This window comes from Mirounga leonina, unplaced genomic scaffold, assembly GCF_011800145.1.
Source record: "Mirounga leonina isolate KUSES-001 unplaced genomic scaffold, KU_Mleo_1.0 Mir_125, whole genome shotgun sequence".
NCBI classification, from domain to species: Eukaryota; Metazoa; Chordata; class Mammalia; order Carnivora; family Phocidae; genus Mirounga; species Mirounga leonina.
The window spans coordinates 13,693,561-13,708,980 of record NW_023270305.1 but is presented as its reverse complement, the minus strand read 5'-3'; the positions used below and the strand labels follow the sequence as shown (position 1 = coordinate 13,708,980).

Here is a 15,420-nt window from a genome sequence, read left to right as displayed (position 1 = left end):
CAGAAAAAGAACAGAAAGACACTTTGATGTAAAATAGTCCCAAAAGTACAGAACATGACCCTATGCCAGAAGGGTATTTTTTTTTTTTTAACTATACTGTATAAGGTGAAGAAAGCCTGTGGCTCAAATTTGTCATTTTATAAACATTTCTCAGTTCTTTTCTTATATAATACAGATTAATCTCATTCTTGTGTACAAGATCAACAAAAAGGTAAAATGATTAGCTCAGAAACCTTAGAACAAACAAAGCTTTGTTCCCAGCCCAAACTACCACTTGATCCAGTTCAATTTTACAGATGACAAAGAACAAGGTCTACAAAATGAGTTACCCTTAATTTGTTCATTCTCTGACCTCCATGATGGCAACTTATTAACAAACACAGAATCACTACCCACATTTTCCAGCATCGATTTCTCACCATGTTCAGTCTCAGAAAAAGTCACAGAATATACCTCAATCTTTATGAACCGTTTTTAAAAATGAGTACAGAACCATGAGTTAGCTCCTTGACTCCTCATTTCTAATAACCTGGATAACAATGATTAGGATTTACAAATTTAAAAACTGAAATATTACATAGTTATTTTTACAAAGCAGGAGACTGAAATTCAAAAAGGAATACACTATAATTAAATTTAACGATGGTCACATTCATAGATAAATAACGGTTAAGAATTTAATTACATATCAACACAGTGGTGCCTATTTTATCCAAGTGCAATCCGTCCAAACAAAAAAGGGTTTAAGATACACTCTTCATTCGAGCACAAACCTCATTCAGTGGAAAATAAAAGAAAATCAGCAAGTAAATTTCACCACCACCAAACTAAATGGAGACAAAGTCAAAAAGATAAAGTATCCACATTCATGAAAAGGTGTGATCTATAAAACAACCACATTGAAGTCAAAGGGATTTTTATGTTTGTCAGTAAACCTCAAAAATTATTCCAAGTCATATTAAAGAGAGTAGGTACTCAGTAAGGCATATATATCAGAAACTTTCTTCAGGTGGGGAAGTGGGCAAGTTAGGGAAGAAAGAATTTCTACTTCTTTATCTTGTATGAAATAAAAAACACAGCACTCTCTCCTCCATAAAAAAGAGACGGATGGACGGATGGATAGACGGACGGACGGAAGGAAGAAAGAAACAAAGAAAGGAGGGAGGGAAGGAGGGAAGGAAGGAAGGGCAAACTGAATCAGAAAACGAATTTTGTAGTGAGGTTCATAGCAGGAATTCATAGTGAGGCTCATGAGATTTCTAGCTCCAAAGTAAATTTCTCTTACAAGGAAGTTTACCTGTGTTCCCTACAAGTAATTATCGTAAGACTGCGACTGTCACATGCATTCATATAATCATAGTTCACAGGCACCAAATCTCAGCAACTTGCAGCTAAGGGGGGAAATGCCATATTTAAACAATGAACCATGTCAGTGGGTGAGCTACAATTATGATCCACTCTCTGCTAAGTCTCAGTCGAATATTTTTCTTTAAAAGAAAATTAAATCATTTATCAAGATCTCTCCCAAACAAAGAGAGCCAGAATACTAGAGAATCTAAATATATATACTAGCTCTCTTAGCACATGAGGAAAAAAGGCATTTCCATGGGAAAGAGAAACCAGTATTTGGCAATTGTACATTATAGTTCTGTAATCATTTGGCATCTCTTGCTAAAGGTGACTTGCTCTTATATTTTCCCTATATTAGATTTGGGCTATTGATAACTTCCACTGCTGAAGACCTACTACTAAAGTAGTACCAAATATGAAAACATTTTGTGGTTTTCTTAATGTTATCAGTGTTCCTAAACCAATGTGGGGACTTTAAAAATAAAAACAAAGCATCTTTAACTCTGTATGAACCAAAACATTATAGACTCATGAAGCTAAAATCACTAGAAACATTTTGCTGGTCTAAAGTACATTATGCTTAACCAAAATGCCACATGGTTTTATAAAAAATAAAATAAGTTGGGAGTTAGTAGGTCCAAAATTCCATAAGTTCAGATCATTTGTATCACTCCCACTATCCAAGTACTATACACACTTGAGTTCCCAGGTCTGTTAAGCAGATCAGTTTAGTTCAATGGTGATGGATGAAATATTTACAAGCATCTTATTTACAGTACTTTTTTCTGTAGATTACAGGCCACTATTCTTTTCTTCCATTCCTAGTCAATCCGAGTTTGGTTTCCTCAACGAGAAGGGATAAATCTGAAAATGGCTGCTCAGCTGCTTTACCTGCGGAAAACCAGAACATGAGGCAGTGACAAATACATTCCTAGTCATTTTTTAAAAGGACACAGAATTCACCCTCTGGAGAGAATTTACCGATGCGGCAAAACTCAGCAGAAATAATGACAGGTTTTTCTGGCCTAGGATAGCTATAGAGCTAGAAGGTTATAGAATTCTATAGAATACCAGGACTACCCCTGGGAGGGTTAGGACTTAAGCCTGGGGCTGCCTAACTCCAAAATCTAGTCTTTCCAGAGCCCTCTGGACCACACAAATTCACACCCAAATCTGCTGAAAAATTATAGGGTTAGCTGACTTACAATATATAGTAGATCGAATATTTACATATACAGTTAGACTCAATATTCAGTTGCTTACAGTATTTCTAGATAATCATTCCTAATACTGATGAAACAGTACATTTTGGGAGATTTAGGCCATATTAGTTAAGGTATTCCTGGTGGGTAGACAAGACCCTGGTTATGTGTCAGTTACCAAACATCATTTATTTAATACTTCCCAGATCTATTGTTATTATTTATATTTCAGTAGTTCAAAGGTTAGTGCTTTGTGTGGCTTATCAAGTTCTACCTTCTGGTCAGAAGTTGCAGAAGTGGCAAGAGAGCACAAAGACAGACAAAAAAGATGTTCTTTGAATTTTTTTTCCCCAATAACTTGTATTTATTTTCCAGGTTTTTTACAGTGAAAATGTACTGCTTTTGTAATTTAAAGAAAAAGATGTTTTGGTTTGGTTTATGTACAGTTGCCTAAAGATACGCTTCTGAGGGGTTATAATAAATTAACACAATTATAAAAGACGTTTACAACTATATTATGAAATAGAATATGAAAGCCTAAGAGTATTAACATGAAGTGAAGAAGCATTTATGTTAAGTACATACAAATAAAAAACAAACAATTATGTCTTCATGTCATAATCCCTAGTTATCGTGGATTTTTTTTTTTTTTAAGATTTTTTTTTATTTATTTATTTGACAGAGAGAACACAAGTAGGCAGAAGGAGAGGGAGAAGCAGGCTCCCCGCAGAGCAGGGGTGGATTTTTTTTTTTTTCATCTATTTTATCCCAACAAATGTAAGCTACTTTGGGGAGAACCCTACGAGAAGAAAGCTAAGTTTAGCAACATATGCACAGCATAAAGTAGTTATCAAGCATGACAGGTGCCCCCATTTTAAAAATATGTATGACAGTATAGAAGACATTTTGTTTCTCAAACTGAGTCCTAGTAGGGTTCCTTTTAAAACAAGCATACCAAATAGAATCATTTTAAGAGTCATAAAAACACGAATACTAACATGAATACCCTTTTACTTTTTTTTTTTTTAAAGATTTTATTTATTTATTTGACAGAGAGATAGAGAGAGAGAACAAGTACGCAGAGAGGCAGGCAGAGGGAGAGGGAGAAGCAGGCTCCCCGCTGAGCAGGAAGCCTGATGTGGGGCTCGATCCCAGGACCCTGGAATCATGACCCGAGCCGAAGGCAGCCGCTTAACCAACTGAGCCACCCAGGCGCCCCCCCTTTTACATTTTTTATTGCTATGAAACTACCTTCAGAAAACAAAGGAAAGGGGCGCCTGGGTGGCTCAGTTGGTTAAGCGACTGCCTTCGGCTCAGGTCATGATCCTGGAGTCCCGGGATCGAGTCCCACATCGGGCTCCCTGCTCGGCAGGGAGTCTGCTTCTCCCTCTGACCCTCCTCCCTCTCATGCTCTCTGTCTGTCATTCTCTCTGTCTCAAATAAATAAATAAAATCTTAAAAAAAAAAAAAAGAAAAAAAAGAAAACAAAGGAAAATATATTATTCCAGATTGTTCACTCTAATTTATAATGGTGAAAATTTAGAAACAACATAAATGATTAAAATAACTGGATCATAACTAAGTACCCTGGGTAATTATTAAGTAATCTCCTTGATGGAATATTGTACAACAATTAAAAATCATATTTATAAGACCATGCTAAAATATGTCAAATAATTAGAAAAGAGTGTTAAAGTGTGAGGGAAAGAAAATAAACTGCATGGTTCTCATTTTCACTTTATTCTATCTTAGTCCATTTGCCCTGAAACTAATCTCTTGCTTTAGAAGAGAATATTAAGGTTTGCAAAATACTTCTTAAATCCATTTTCTTCTAATATTTCCCCCTTATAAAAATGCCCCTAAAGCTAACGAAGCAAGTACAGAAATAAATCATCAACAAATGGGATTATTTGGTCCTCACAGAATTAAAAGCACATAAGAGTTTACAACTCCATTCACCAAGAAAACAGTTTACATTTCTACCTACTTAAAAACAACTAATTCCTCATAATTATCCAGCTTTTAAATTACTTGTAGTTACTGTAACATATTCATCAGAGAAACGGTATCTGAAATTATGTACTGGATATTATTCAAAATTTATAGAGAATATCCCAATTCTTCCAGCTACTTTATTTTTTTTTCCTTCCAGTTACTTTAATAAGTTACTTTCTTATGAAATTTTTCCCTCACCTTTCCTAGTACATAAGAACCAAATGGAATCAATTTTGCTCTAGAGTACTCACCACTTGTACTCCATAATGGATGTGGGCCAGAGTGAAAACAGCTGTTAAAGTATACAGGAGAATGCTCTCAACGTAAGAGGGTACTCCTAAGTTTACCACCAGGACAACCAAGAAAAGAGGAACCAGGAACCAATTCAAAGTTGGGCACCGGGTGCTGCTCATTTGACAAACAATCAGCTGACACTTGAAGTTGGGGGGCGGAAAGAATGAAAATTTAATTAGCAAAGCACTTCCAAAATTAGTAACTCCAACATTTAAAAAGCATTTCAAGTACTTGAACCCACACAGTTACACGACATTATTAAAATCAGTAGTTCTCAACTGCTCAGGAGCCAAAGTGAACCTCTGCCCACATGTCCAAGCCCACGGACCCTCAGAGCGTGTGTCAGAAGAGGCGGGAAGATAATTTAGTCAGGTTGCTACGGAAGGCATTCTTCCACTAGGTAACAGTTTGGATAAAAGAAATTTCTCCCAATTTTAAGCATGATATCTGAAAAAAAACCTTCAAAACAACCTTTTACAGCTCCATGCAACTAAATTTCTTCATGGTGCTGAGGAGATGCTGCCTCCAATTCAATCATATGGTCACAGTAACACCAAGACCTCTCTGGCTCCCTTTACTTTCAATACCTTACTCAAATCTAGCTTTATTCCTTCTGAGATACCTTTTATACAATGTATTACTATTTTCACATCTTTAAACCCTGTGAATTCAATAAGACTGGTGATACTGAACACATGTTACAGACACGGAAACATAAACTCAGTGGCTACCTTATAAAGTAAAAACTAAGTTTTTAGAGTTAGAGCACAGGCTCCCTGGTTGTGAGAACCATTAAGGTCCCTTCTCAACTCCTCCTGATCTCTCCTACCTGTCTGCTCTCTTGCTGGGCCATCGCAAAGAAAGGGCTTTTAAAAAATGTTCTATTGGGCGCCTGGGTGGCTCAGTCGGTTAAGCGACTGCCTTCGGCTCAGGTCATGCATGATCCTGGAGTCCCTGGATCGAGTCCCGCATCGGGCTCCCTGCTCAGCAGGGGGTCTGCTTCTCCCTCTGACCCTCCCCCCTCTCATGTGCTCTCTCTCTCTCAAATAAATAAATAAAATCTTTTTTTAAAAAAAAAAGTTCTATTTATTACAAAGTTTTTACTCCCCGTTAATTTTAAAATCAGCTGATTTAGAAGTGTGTGTGTATTTTCTCTCAAAAACCCCTTTCAGCCTCGCTAAATTAATCATTAGATCTGCAGCCATCTGGAAAAGGAAAAAATAATTTTCAGCATTTCTGTCTTAGGGGTTATAATTCTTTCAAGTTTCTGATGTAAAATATCTTTAAATTAAAATCTGTTTATTTTCAATACTATATAAAATTTCTCAAATTATCAAATTTTGTCATATACTCCTTAGATATATTATGACTAATTTTAAAAGAAAAAAATCTTACTGTGATGTTGGCAAAGGCTGTTCCAACCATAAAGTAGAATACTCTAGGATGCAACTCTAAAATATCTGAAGGCGACTGAAGGATCCATGCTGTAGACAAAATGAATAGCAAACATGGAGAAAAAAAGGGAACCATAGCTTCATAGATTGAATTGTGTTTCAAGGTGTTATTTTTATAGCTTCTGAAAAAAAGAAAATCAAGTAATACAAAGAACATTATTACATATAAAACTCACACTGAGTTTGTAAATTTTCTAGTTTCCAAAAGTACTTTCACACTTACTCTCTTACTTTATACTCACAATAATCCCATAGCACAAAAAGAACCAACATTACTAACCCTATTCTGCAGACAGGTTAAGTGACGGTGTGAGAATTTAAGTTTACATAGCTTGCTACCAAGTGGCAGGGCCAGGACTAGAACGGAAGTCTTCTGAGCCCTAGTCCCCTGGAATGTAAAGATGACTAGCACTTGATCTTTGTTCTGGGAGACTTACACTCCAACAGGGGAAATAAAATGCACACAAAACACCACGAGGAAGAACTCAGAGTGCTGCGACAATACAAAGTGACAGAGAACCAACGAGTGGAAGACTCTGCACTGAGACCACCCATAGCCCATCTCAGTGTCTCCAGCACACACTCCATTATGTGTCAGCTCATCTGAACAGAGCCCCAAATTCTAGTCTTGGTTCTGCCCCTGATTACATGATCCTGGACAAGATACCGCCTAATCAGGACCTCATCCTTAGAAGATGAGGAGAAAATGTCTCCATCTGGAAGGCCTTCAGAGCCTGAAATGTTACGGTTTCTATGAGTGGCTGCCAGTTGCCATGAATAGGGAAGATTCATAGAGCTCAGAGGGACACAGATAGGGTTCTGCAGGACAGATCTGAGGGCTGAAGGACGAGGAGGGAAGTACAAGCATTTCAAGCAAAGGAAACAGTATTAGAGGGAAGTGGGAACAAAATTACCAAGGAGGGAAACAGCAAAATACATTCAGGTCCCCCATGTAAATTCAGCGTGGCTGAGCAAAGGTGGAGAAGTGCAGATCAAAGAAATGAAATGCCAGCCAGGAAACTCCTCCCGAACCCTTGCCCCATTCCTCTGGCAAGAATTTTTACATAGTGCTACCTGGGAAGTCAGCATAGATTCAGGGTTAGGTCCTAAACTACACAAGTCCAGAAATTTTATGATCATGCTGACTACACTTACACAGAATCAATTCATAAAAACTTGTAATCAATTTCTAAAAAGAACATGAACCTATCAATATTCAACAAGAACACACTCCTTCCCAATTCACTCCACAAAAAAATGACAAATAGAAGACTGGTGAGCCAAAAATTATAACAAAAGAACCAGCAGTTTTGTGCTATGGTTGAACTGACTACAGAGCCGTCGCTGTAGACCCTAAATGATCCTAACCTCATTCTAGGTTCAAAATACAGGTTTCACGACCTTTTCAAAATGTCCAGATGCCAAAAGTAAAACAGAGCCTAAAATTCATCTATGTAAGGATTTTCACATTTCTTGCCCAATTAAGAAATACTTACCTGAAAAAGTTTAATAAACTCATTGGAAGAGTCACACATAACGCACAACCTAAAAGGAAGAATATTTAAATTATTGTGATTATTATTCAAGAGTGATGTTTATAATTATCAAATACATACAAAATATTTAATGCTTTTAGACCCAGTAACTCTCAGGTTCACTTTTGTAATGAAATTAAATACACTTCTGAACAACATTTACAACCAGAAGAGTGGCAGTACAGCTTGGTGTTTTCAGAGCAGAGGCTCAGGGGAAAGATCGGGCTTGAACTTTGGTTGTGCCTACAGGTTATGGGATTTCAGGCAGATTAATGTTTCAGTGCCTCAATCTCTTCTTTTATAAAATAGACATAATAGGATTGACCCCATAGGGTTTTGAGAATTAAATGAGTTATTACACATAAAAACACCTGGAACAGTACCTGGTATGCAGTAAATTGCACAAGTGTGAGTTACTGAAAGGGGATGGTTAATGGATTCTGTGGTTTCCCATTTCCACTTATTTATCTCCCTAGCATTCTCAGTTCCTCCGCCCACCCCTAAGCATACACTAGTTCTTTCCCCTCAAACCTGAAAACAAGGACAGCCTTCCCAAGAAGCCCCCCACCCCCACCCCATTGCTTCTCCCTCTCCACTTCTTCTCTTACTCCCCTATCACTCGCTAGACCTTGCTGGTGGCCTTCAATTCCTCAGTACTCACTCATTCTGCCTTCTCTCTGCAGAAACTGTATTCTGGAATTTACCAAGTTCTCCTAATGATCAAATTCAATATTCTTTCTTCACTCCTGACTTCTAAGTAAGAGGACTCTGCTGACCCTCCACTAACTGCAATTTGTTCCTGCCTTTGCCTTTGTGATCCATTCTCCCAGTGCTGTTAGTTATCCAAGCATTACATGTGCTATCCTTTATTGGCAGCTCTGCCTCCTGCATATTCCTAACTGGGCATTCAACTGTGCTTCTATTCTCCCTCAGAGAATCCTCTCTTACAGTTTAACTGCAAGTTTCCTACAGGTGACTCCGAAATCTAGTAATGTACTCTTGGGCAAATCAGACAATCTGTCTGAGCTTCAGATTCCACAGCTGTACAATATGGATGGGTTAATTGACTTCCTAATGTCCCTGGCATTTTTTAAATTCTCTGGTTCTACAAATTACAGAGATGTAAATTCCTGATTTTTTTTCTCTGTCAAACTCCAAATCAACACCTGTGGCAAGTTTCGGGCTACTTCATTTGAGTATGTCACCATCACTCAACAGATTAGCCCTAGCTTGTCCACACCAGACTCCCGCTGTATACTTGGCTTGGGGTGGGAAGGTGGTCAATGCAGCTATGACCTTAAGGATCAAAGACAGAAAAACATTCCTTCAAAACAATTCCTAAGACATTTTGCTAAAAACAGATAAAAAGACTAGAATCCACCAAACAGAAATCTCATTTGAAAAGATGAATTACTCTGCCACTTCCAAGCCCAAATGTGACAAAGTTCCCCAAGCTAGAAGAGCTTAGAAAGGAAGGGAAGACAAGCTGACTCTGTGTCAAGCTGGGAAGAACTGGTAGGGAGCAGGGGCTGAATTAATTAACCCAGAATCACTATAGCTCTGAGGTGTTGGAAATAGGCTGACAGAAACTTGCAAAAGATTTGCTACTAAGAGTATTTTTAGTTTCAAATATCTTGAAATAGCTTTATCTTAAATACAGCAAGCATGTAGAAAGCCTGGGCTATATATAGGTTGCCAAAAAGACACACTGTATCTTCTATTTCTTCTCTAAATAGCACCTAATGTACTTGCCATAGAAAGTACAGGCATACCTCAGAGATATTGCGGGTTGCATTCCAGATCATCACAATGAAGTGAATGTCACAATAAAGCAAGTCACATAAATTTTTTGGTTTCCCAGTTCATAAAAGTTATGTTTATACTATAATGTAGCCTATTAAGATTACAATAGCATTATGTATTTAAAAAATGTACATGCCTTAACTAAAAAATACTTTATACTAAAAAATTCTAACCATCATCTGAGCTTCCAGCTAGTCATAATCTTTTTGCTGGTGGAGGGTCTTAACTCGAGGCTGATGGCTGCTGTTGGGGGTAGCTATGGCAAGTTCTTAAAACGGAAAACAATGAAGTTTCCCACACTGACTCCTCCTTTCACAAACAATTTCTCTACAGTATGCAATGCTGGTTGATGGCATTTTATCCACAGAACTTCTTTCAAAATAGCAGCCAATCCTCTCAAACCCTGCCACTGCCTTATTCAACTCGGTTTATGTAATATTCGAAATCCTCTGTTGTCATTCCAACAATCTTCACAGATCTTCACCAACAGATTCTATCTCAAGAAAACCACTTTCTTTTTTCATCCGTAAGAACTCCCCATCTGTTACAAAGTTTGATCATGAGATGGCAGCAATTCAGTCCCATCTTCAGGCTCCACTTCTCATTCTAGTTCTCTTGCTATTTCCACCACGGCTACTTACTTCCTCCACTGAAGTCTTAAACCTCTCAATGTCATCCATAAAGGTTGGAAATCACTTCTTCCAAATTCCTGTTAATGTTGATTATTTTGACTTCTCTCCATGAATTATGAATGTTCTTAATGGAACCTAGAATGGTGAATTCTTTCCAAAGTAGGCTTTCAATAAAAAGGTATTTATTTCTTCAATAATAAACCTTGAAAGTCAAAATTACTATTCAATCTCCGGCAGGATGAACGCTGTGTTAGTACGCATGAAAACAACATTAATCTCATTGTACATTGTCATCAGAGCTTTGGGTGACCAGGTGCTTGTCAATGAGAAGTAGTATTTTGAAAGAAATCCCTTTTTTCTGAGCAGATCTCAATAGTGGGCTTAAAATATTCAGTAAACCATGTTGTAAACAGATGTGCTACCATCCAGGCTTTGTTGTTCCATGTACAGAGGACAGACAGAGTAAATTTAGCAAATTCTTAAGGGCCCTTAAGGATTTTCAGAATAGTCAGTGAGCACTGGCTTCACCTTCAAATCACCAGCTGCATTAGCCCCTAACATGAATCAGCCTGTCCTCTGAAGTTTTGAAGCCAGGCATTGACTTCTCCTATCTATGAAAGTCCTAGATGTAATTTCCTTCCAGTATTAAAACGGTCACATCTATACTGAAAATCTGTTGTTTGCGTAGCCACCTTCCTTAATTATCTTAGCGAGATCTTCTGGATAATTTGCTGCAGCTTCTACATCAGCACTTGCTGCTTCCCCTTGCACCTTCATGATATAGAGAAGTCTTCTCTCCTTAAACCTCAAGAAGCAACCTCTGCTAGCTTCAGACCTTTCTTCTGCAGCCTCTTTACCTCTCTCAACCTTCACAGAATTGAAGAGAGTTAGGGCCTTGCTCTAAATTAGCTTTGGCTTCAGGGAATGTTGTGGCTGATCTGATCTTCTATCCAGACCCCTCAAACTTTCTCCATATCAGCAAAAAGGCTGTTTTGCTTTCTTATCATTCGTGTATTCAGTGAGTAGCAGTTTTCATTTCCTTTGGGAACTTTTCCTTTGCATTTACAGACTTAGCTAATTGTTGGGTGCGAGGGGCCTGGCTTTGGCCTGTCTTGGCTTTTTTCCAAGTGATTAGAATCATTTGACTAGAATCAAATGATTAGAATCATTTCTAATTTGTGGTTTAAAGTGAGAGATGTGTGACTCTTCCTTTCATCTAAACACTTAGAGGCCACCGGAGGGTCATTAACTGGCCTAATTTCCATACTGTGTCTCAGGAAATAGGGAGGCCCGAGGAGAGGAAGAGAGGCAGGTAGGTGGAGCAGTCAGACACACGCAACATTTATTAATTAAGCTGCCATCTTATATGGGTGTGGTTTGTGGGGCCCCAAAACAATTCCAATAGTAACATCAAAGATCACTGATCACAGATCACCATGACAAATATAATAATGCAAAAGTTTGAAATATTGCGAGAATTACCAAAATATGACAGAGGGAGACACGGAGACATGAAATGAGCAAACACTGTTGGAAAAAAGGCCCTAATAGACTTGCTAATATGTTGCCAGAAAGCTTCAGTTTGTAAAAACCACAGTATCTGCAATGCACAATAAAGTGAAGTGCAATAAAACGAGGTATACCTGTATTGGGAAAGCTGCTTTATTTATTTGTAAAGAAACGTGGGCTTTTGTTTTATTTCGAGAGAAGAATTCAGATAAACTTATAAATTACAAAAAAAATTATGTGCCTGTTAAAGTACCTCCTTAACATTCAAAAATATATCTCACATACCAGAGGGTTCCATCTTATCATTAAGTTTAACATTTAAACATAAAATGCAGCAATACCGCCACAAGACTAGTCACTTAAATCAAAAGATTCACTATGTGGTGGGGGTGACAAATAGCTAGCCTTTCCAAGGAAGAGGATTCAGTTCATATAGAAACCCAAAAATGAACATTTGGAAGATAACAGCGGGGTTCTAAAATACCTGTAGTTCAGGGCCACAGACAAAGGCCCAAACCACCACCCAAAAGCCAGTGCCTAATGCACCACTTCTCAGCTGTTTCCAAACCCTACCCAATGCCCATTCTATTACCAATGTTCACTGGCAGTGAGAGAGGGGGTTATATTTTAGATCAGGGAACAGAGCAATAGCCAAGAGTTTGCTATTTTACTTCTACAGAGGTTCTAACGCCACTCCTAGTGCCCCCAAATCACAGCCCAAATAACTTCCTCCTTGCCTCTTTGCACAGAAAACACTCTGCCTCCCATAGATATCCCCTCTGGCTAAAATCAAAAGGGAAACATTACCATGATCAAAAACCTCTACCTACTAATGGCCAGTGGCAAAAGGAGAGTATCTGAGAGGAACAAAGGCTCAACTTCTGGAGTGGATGTATTATGAAGTAATCTCTATCTTCCATCTATTCTACTTCCTACAAACTAATGATCTTCAACTTTGAGACAGGCATGAAATCTATACCAAATATCCACCTAAATGTGGATCCTCTAGAACAGTCTAGGTTCATTTAAATAGTTAGTTTACAAGGTTTATGTGATTTTGGTATTTATTTCCTTCTGACTAGAAATAGCTTAGTGCTAAACAAAAAAACCAAAACACAGAAACCTCAATTTTCCTTACTGGTTTGGTTGAAACCAGGGTTGTAGGGCTGTTCCGCTTGCTGGAGGGTGTGGGAGAGGGGAAAGGTGGTATAGCTTGTGATAATCAAACACTGGCTTCAATAATAAAGTGATGTTAAAATAGGCTTCAACATGGAGCTTCTTACCAATAATCATTGCAGTGAATAGGTCTCTATATAAGAAATTAAACAGGAAAGGTTCATACCAGGCCTCAACTCCCACAATCGCAGTCACTATGTAGACAAAAGATATAGTCTGGAAGGAAAATGCAGACAAAAGCATACAGAGGCATTAACAGCTGGAAAGATCAGGGAGCTAATAAAGCTGTATGCAGCATAAGTCTAGTAAATAGTTTTAGTAAAAGCAAGAAGTACACTTAAATTTGATACTGTGTCAAGTCTTCTTGCCTTTAAAAATGTCTTTTTTCAGCCAACAATGCCATAAAATAATTAACTTCTAAACAATGCAAGCAACTGGCCATAATTTAGAACACTTAAAGGCATGTCAGGAATTGGTTAAGGCATAGGATGATCCAATTTGCCTACCCAATCTCTTTCTTCAAACACACTCCAAAGTCTGATGCTTTACTGGGGCCTTAGGCGCAAATGGGCAAAATGGTAACACAAAAAAGCTAGTATTCAAAGGCAGGGAGAGTTAATAGCAAGCCTATTAAGTAAGAGAAAACAAGTATCCCTACTCATTGAAACATGGGCAGTAAAGACAAAAAAGCAACAATTATATGTGCATATCTTTCTTTACAAAAATGAACAGTTCAAAGGAATATTTATTAAGAAACTGTTCATTTTTTAATAATGACGACACTGTGATTATGGTTTTTTAAAAACTACTCTTACTATTTAGAGATATGTAGTGAAATACTAATCACGTACTATCTGGAATTTCCTTCAAAATAATTGCGAGGAAGAGTATACATGAAACTGGACTGGCCACGTAGCTGCTGAATCTAAGTAACAGGTACATAAGGGTTCACTATGCTATTCTACTTTTTTGTTTGAAATTGTTCATAAATAAGCAAGAAATAACACAAAATAAAAAGGAAATTTTTTAGGGACGCCCGGGTGGCTCATTGGTTAAGCAGCTGCCTTCAGCTCCGGCCATGATCCTAGGGCCCTGGGATCGAGTTCCGCATCAGGCTCCTTGCTCGGATGGAGCCTGCTTCTCCCTCTGCCTGCCCCACCCCCTGCTTGTGCTTGCTCTCTCTCTCTCTCTGACAAATAAATAAAATCTTAAAAAAAAAAAGGAAATTTTTTAAAAACACAAATCAGTTCTAGCCAAAAAAGTATAAGGGCTATAAAGAAGGAACGACAAAAACTTGCCCCCAAAATTCATGGCCATGTTGAAAATTTAAAGCAGAACACATACTTACCACTTGGCTAATGTCATATCCCCACGGCAGGAAAAGAATCCCTGTGTTATATTTTTCCCAGTGGGACAGGATGAAAGAAAACAAAACTACCCATAGCAGGAGATAAAGAACAAAAACACTGACACCAGATGGTCCTCGTCCAAAGATGGAATACACAGTCACAACAAAGTAAACACATGACCAACTATCCAGGCCATGGTCAAAAAGCTCCCCTAAAGGGGTGCTGGAATTGGTTCTCCGGGCTTGCTTTCCATCCACACCATCTGCAACAAAAACACATTACCATGGGAAAAGGTCAACATCTGTACCAGTATGGGGAAAGTCTTCTTTAATAAACTGGAGAAACATAAAACAAAACAGATCACCATATTATAGGAATGTTAATAAACTAAAGAATAGCTACCAGCCAGTACTTTTTATAAAAATCCAACCTTTAATTCCTACAATTCAAAGATTTCAGAAATAAAATCTACAATCTCTCAGAGTTTAACTTAAAAATTAAAATACGGGGCGCCTCGGTGGCTCAGTCTTGGTTAAGCGTCTGCCTTCCACGCAGGTCATGATCCGGGGGTCTTGGGATCAAGTCCCGCATCGGGCTCCCTGCTCAGCGGGGAGCCTGCTTCTCCCTCTCCCTCTGCCTGCTTGTGTTCCCTCTCTCACTCTCTGTCAAATGAATAAATAAAATCTTTAAAAATAAATAATTGGTTAATGAAAATTAAAATACATTAATCACACTAAATGGTGTCAATTTTAGATCTTAAGACAAAGCATCGTAGTTGGACTCTGAATTCCTCCAAATCAGCCAAACAACCAAGTTATTCTGCTAGCCACAAATTTTCAAGCCTCCAGAGAAAATTCAATAGTTACTCATTACAATTTATCGAACCACTCTTTGCTCTAGGATCCAAAAACACCCTGTGCGCTTCAGTCCTAACACCTATTTCATCTTACTTGAAATTAGTCACTACGTCACAGATGTACCACTTCCACAATTTTAAGTGCTTTCAGAAAAGACTTTGCACATAGTAGGCATTCAGTAAATGTAAGAACGTATTAAAACCATGCAATGCACTATTCTTGATGTTGTGAAGATTATAAGAATAATCTCAGAATAAACTAAGT

General features: G+C 38.0%; 1 protein-coding gene across 1 annotated transcript in view; it reads right to left on the bottom strand.

Annotated features, from left to right (window-relative positions):
• Positions 1-203: 203 nt before the first annotated feature.
• The window catches only part of SELENOI (selenoprotein I), a 38,194-nt gene continuing 22,977 nt past the window's right edge, over positions 204-15,420 (bottom strand). Inside the window, exons 5-10 of the mRNA XM_035000737.1 lie at positions 14,299-14,561; positions 13,058-13,166; positions 7,792-7,840; positions 6,237-6,417; positions 4,799-4,981; positions 204-2,241 (exon numbers count right to left, since the gene is read on the bottom strand). Coding sequence (XP_034856628.1) covers positions 2,143-2,241; positions 4,799-4,981; positions 6,237-6,417; positions 7,792-7,840; positions 13,058-13,166; positions 14,299-14,561 — 884 coding nt within the window. The 3' untranslated portion in view covers positions 204-2,142. The remainder of the gene's footprint in view (positions 2,242-4,798; positions 4,982-6,236; positions 6,418-7,791; positions 7,841-13,057; positions 13,167-14,298; positions 14,562-15,420) is intronic.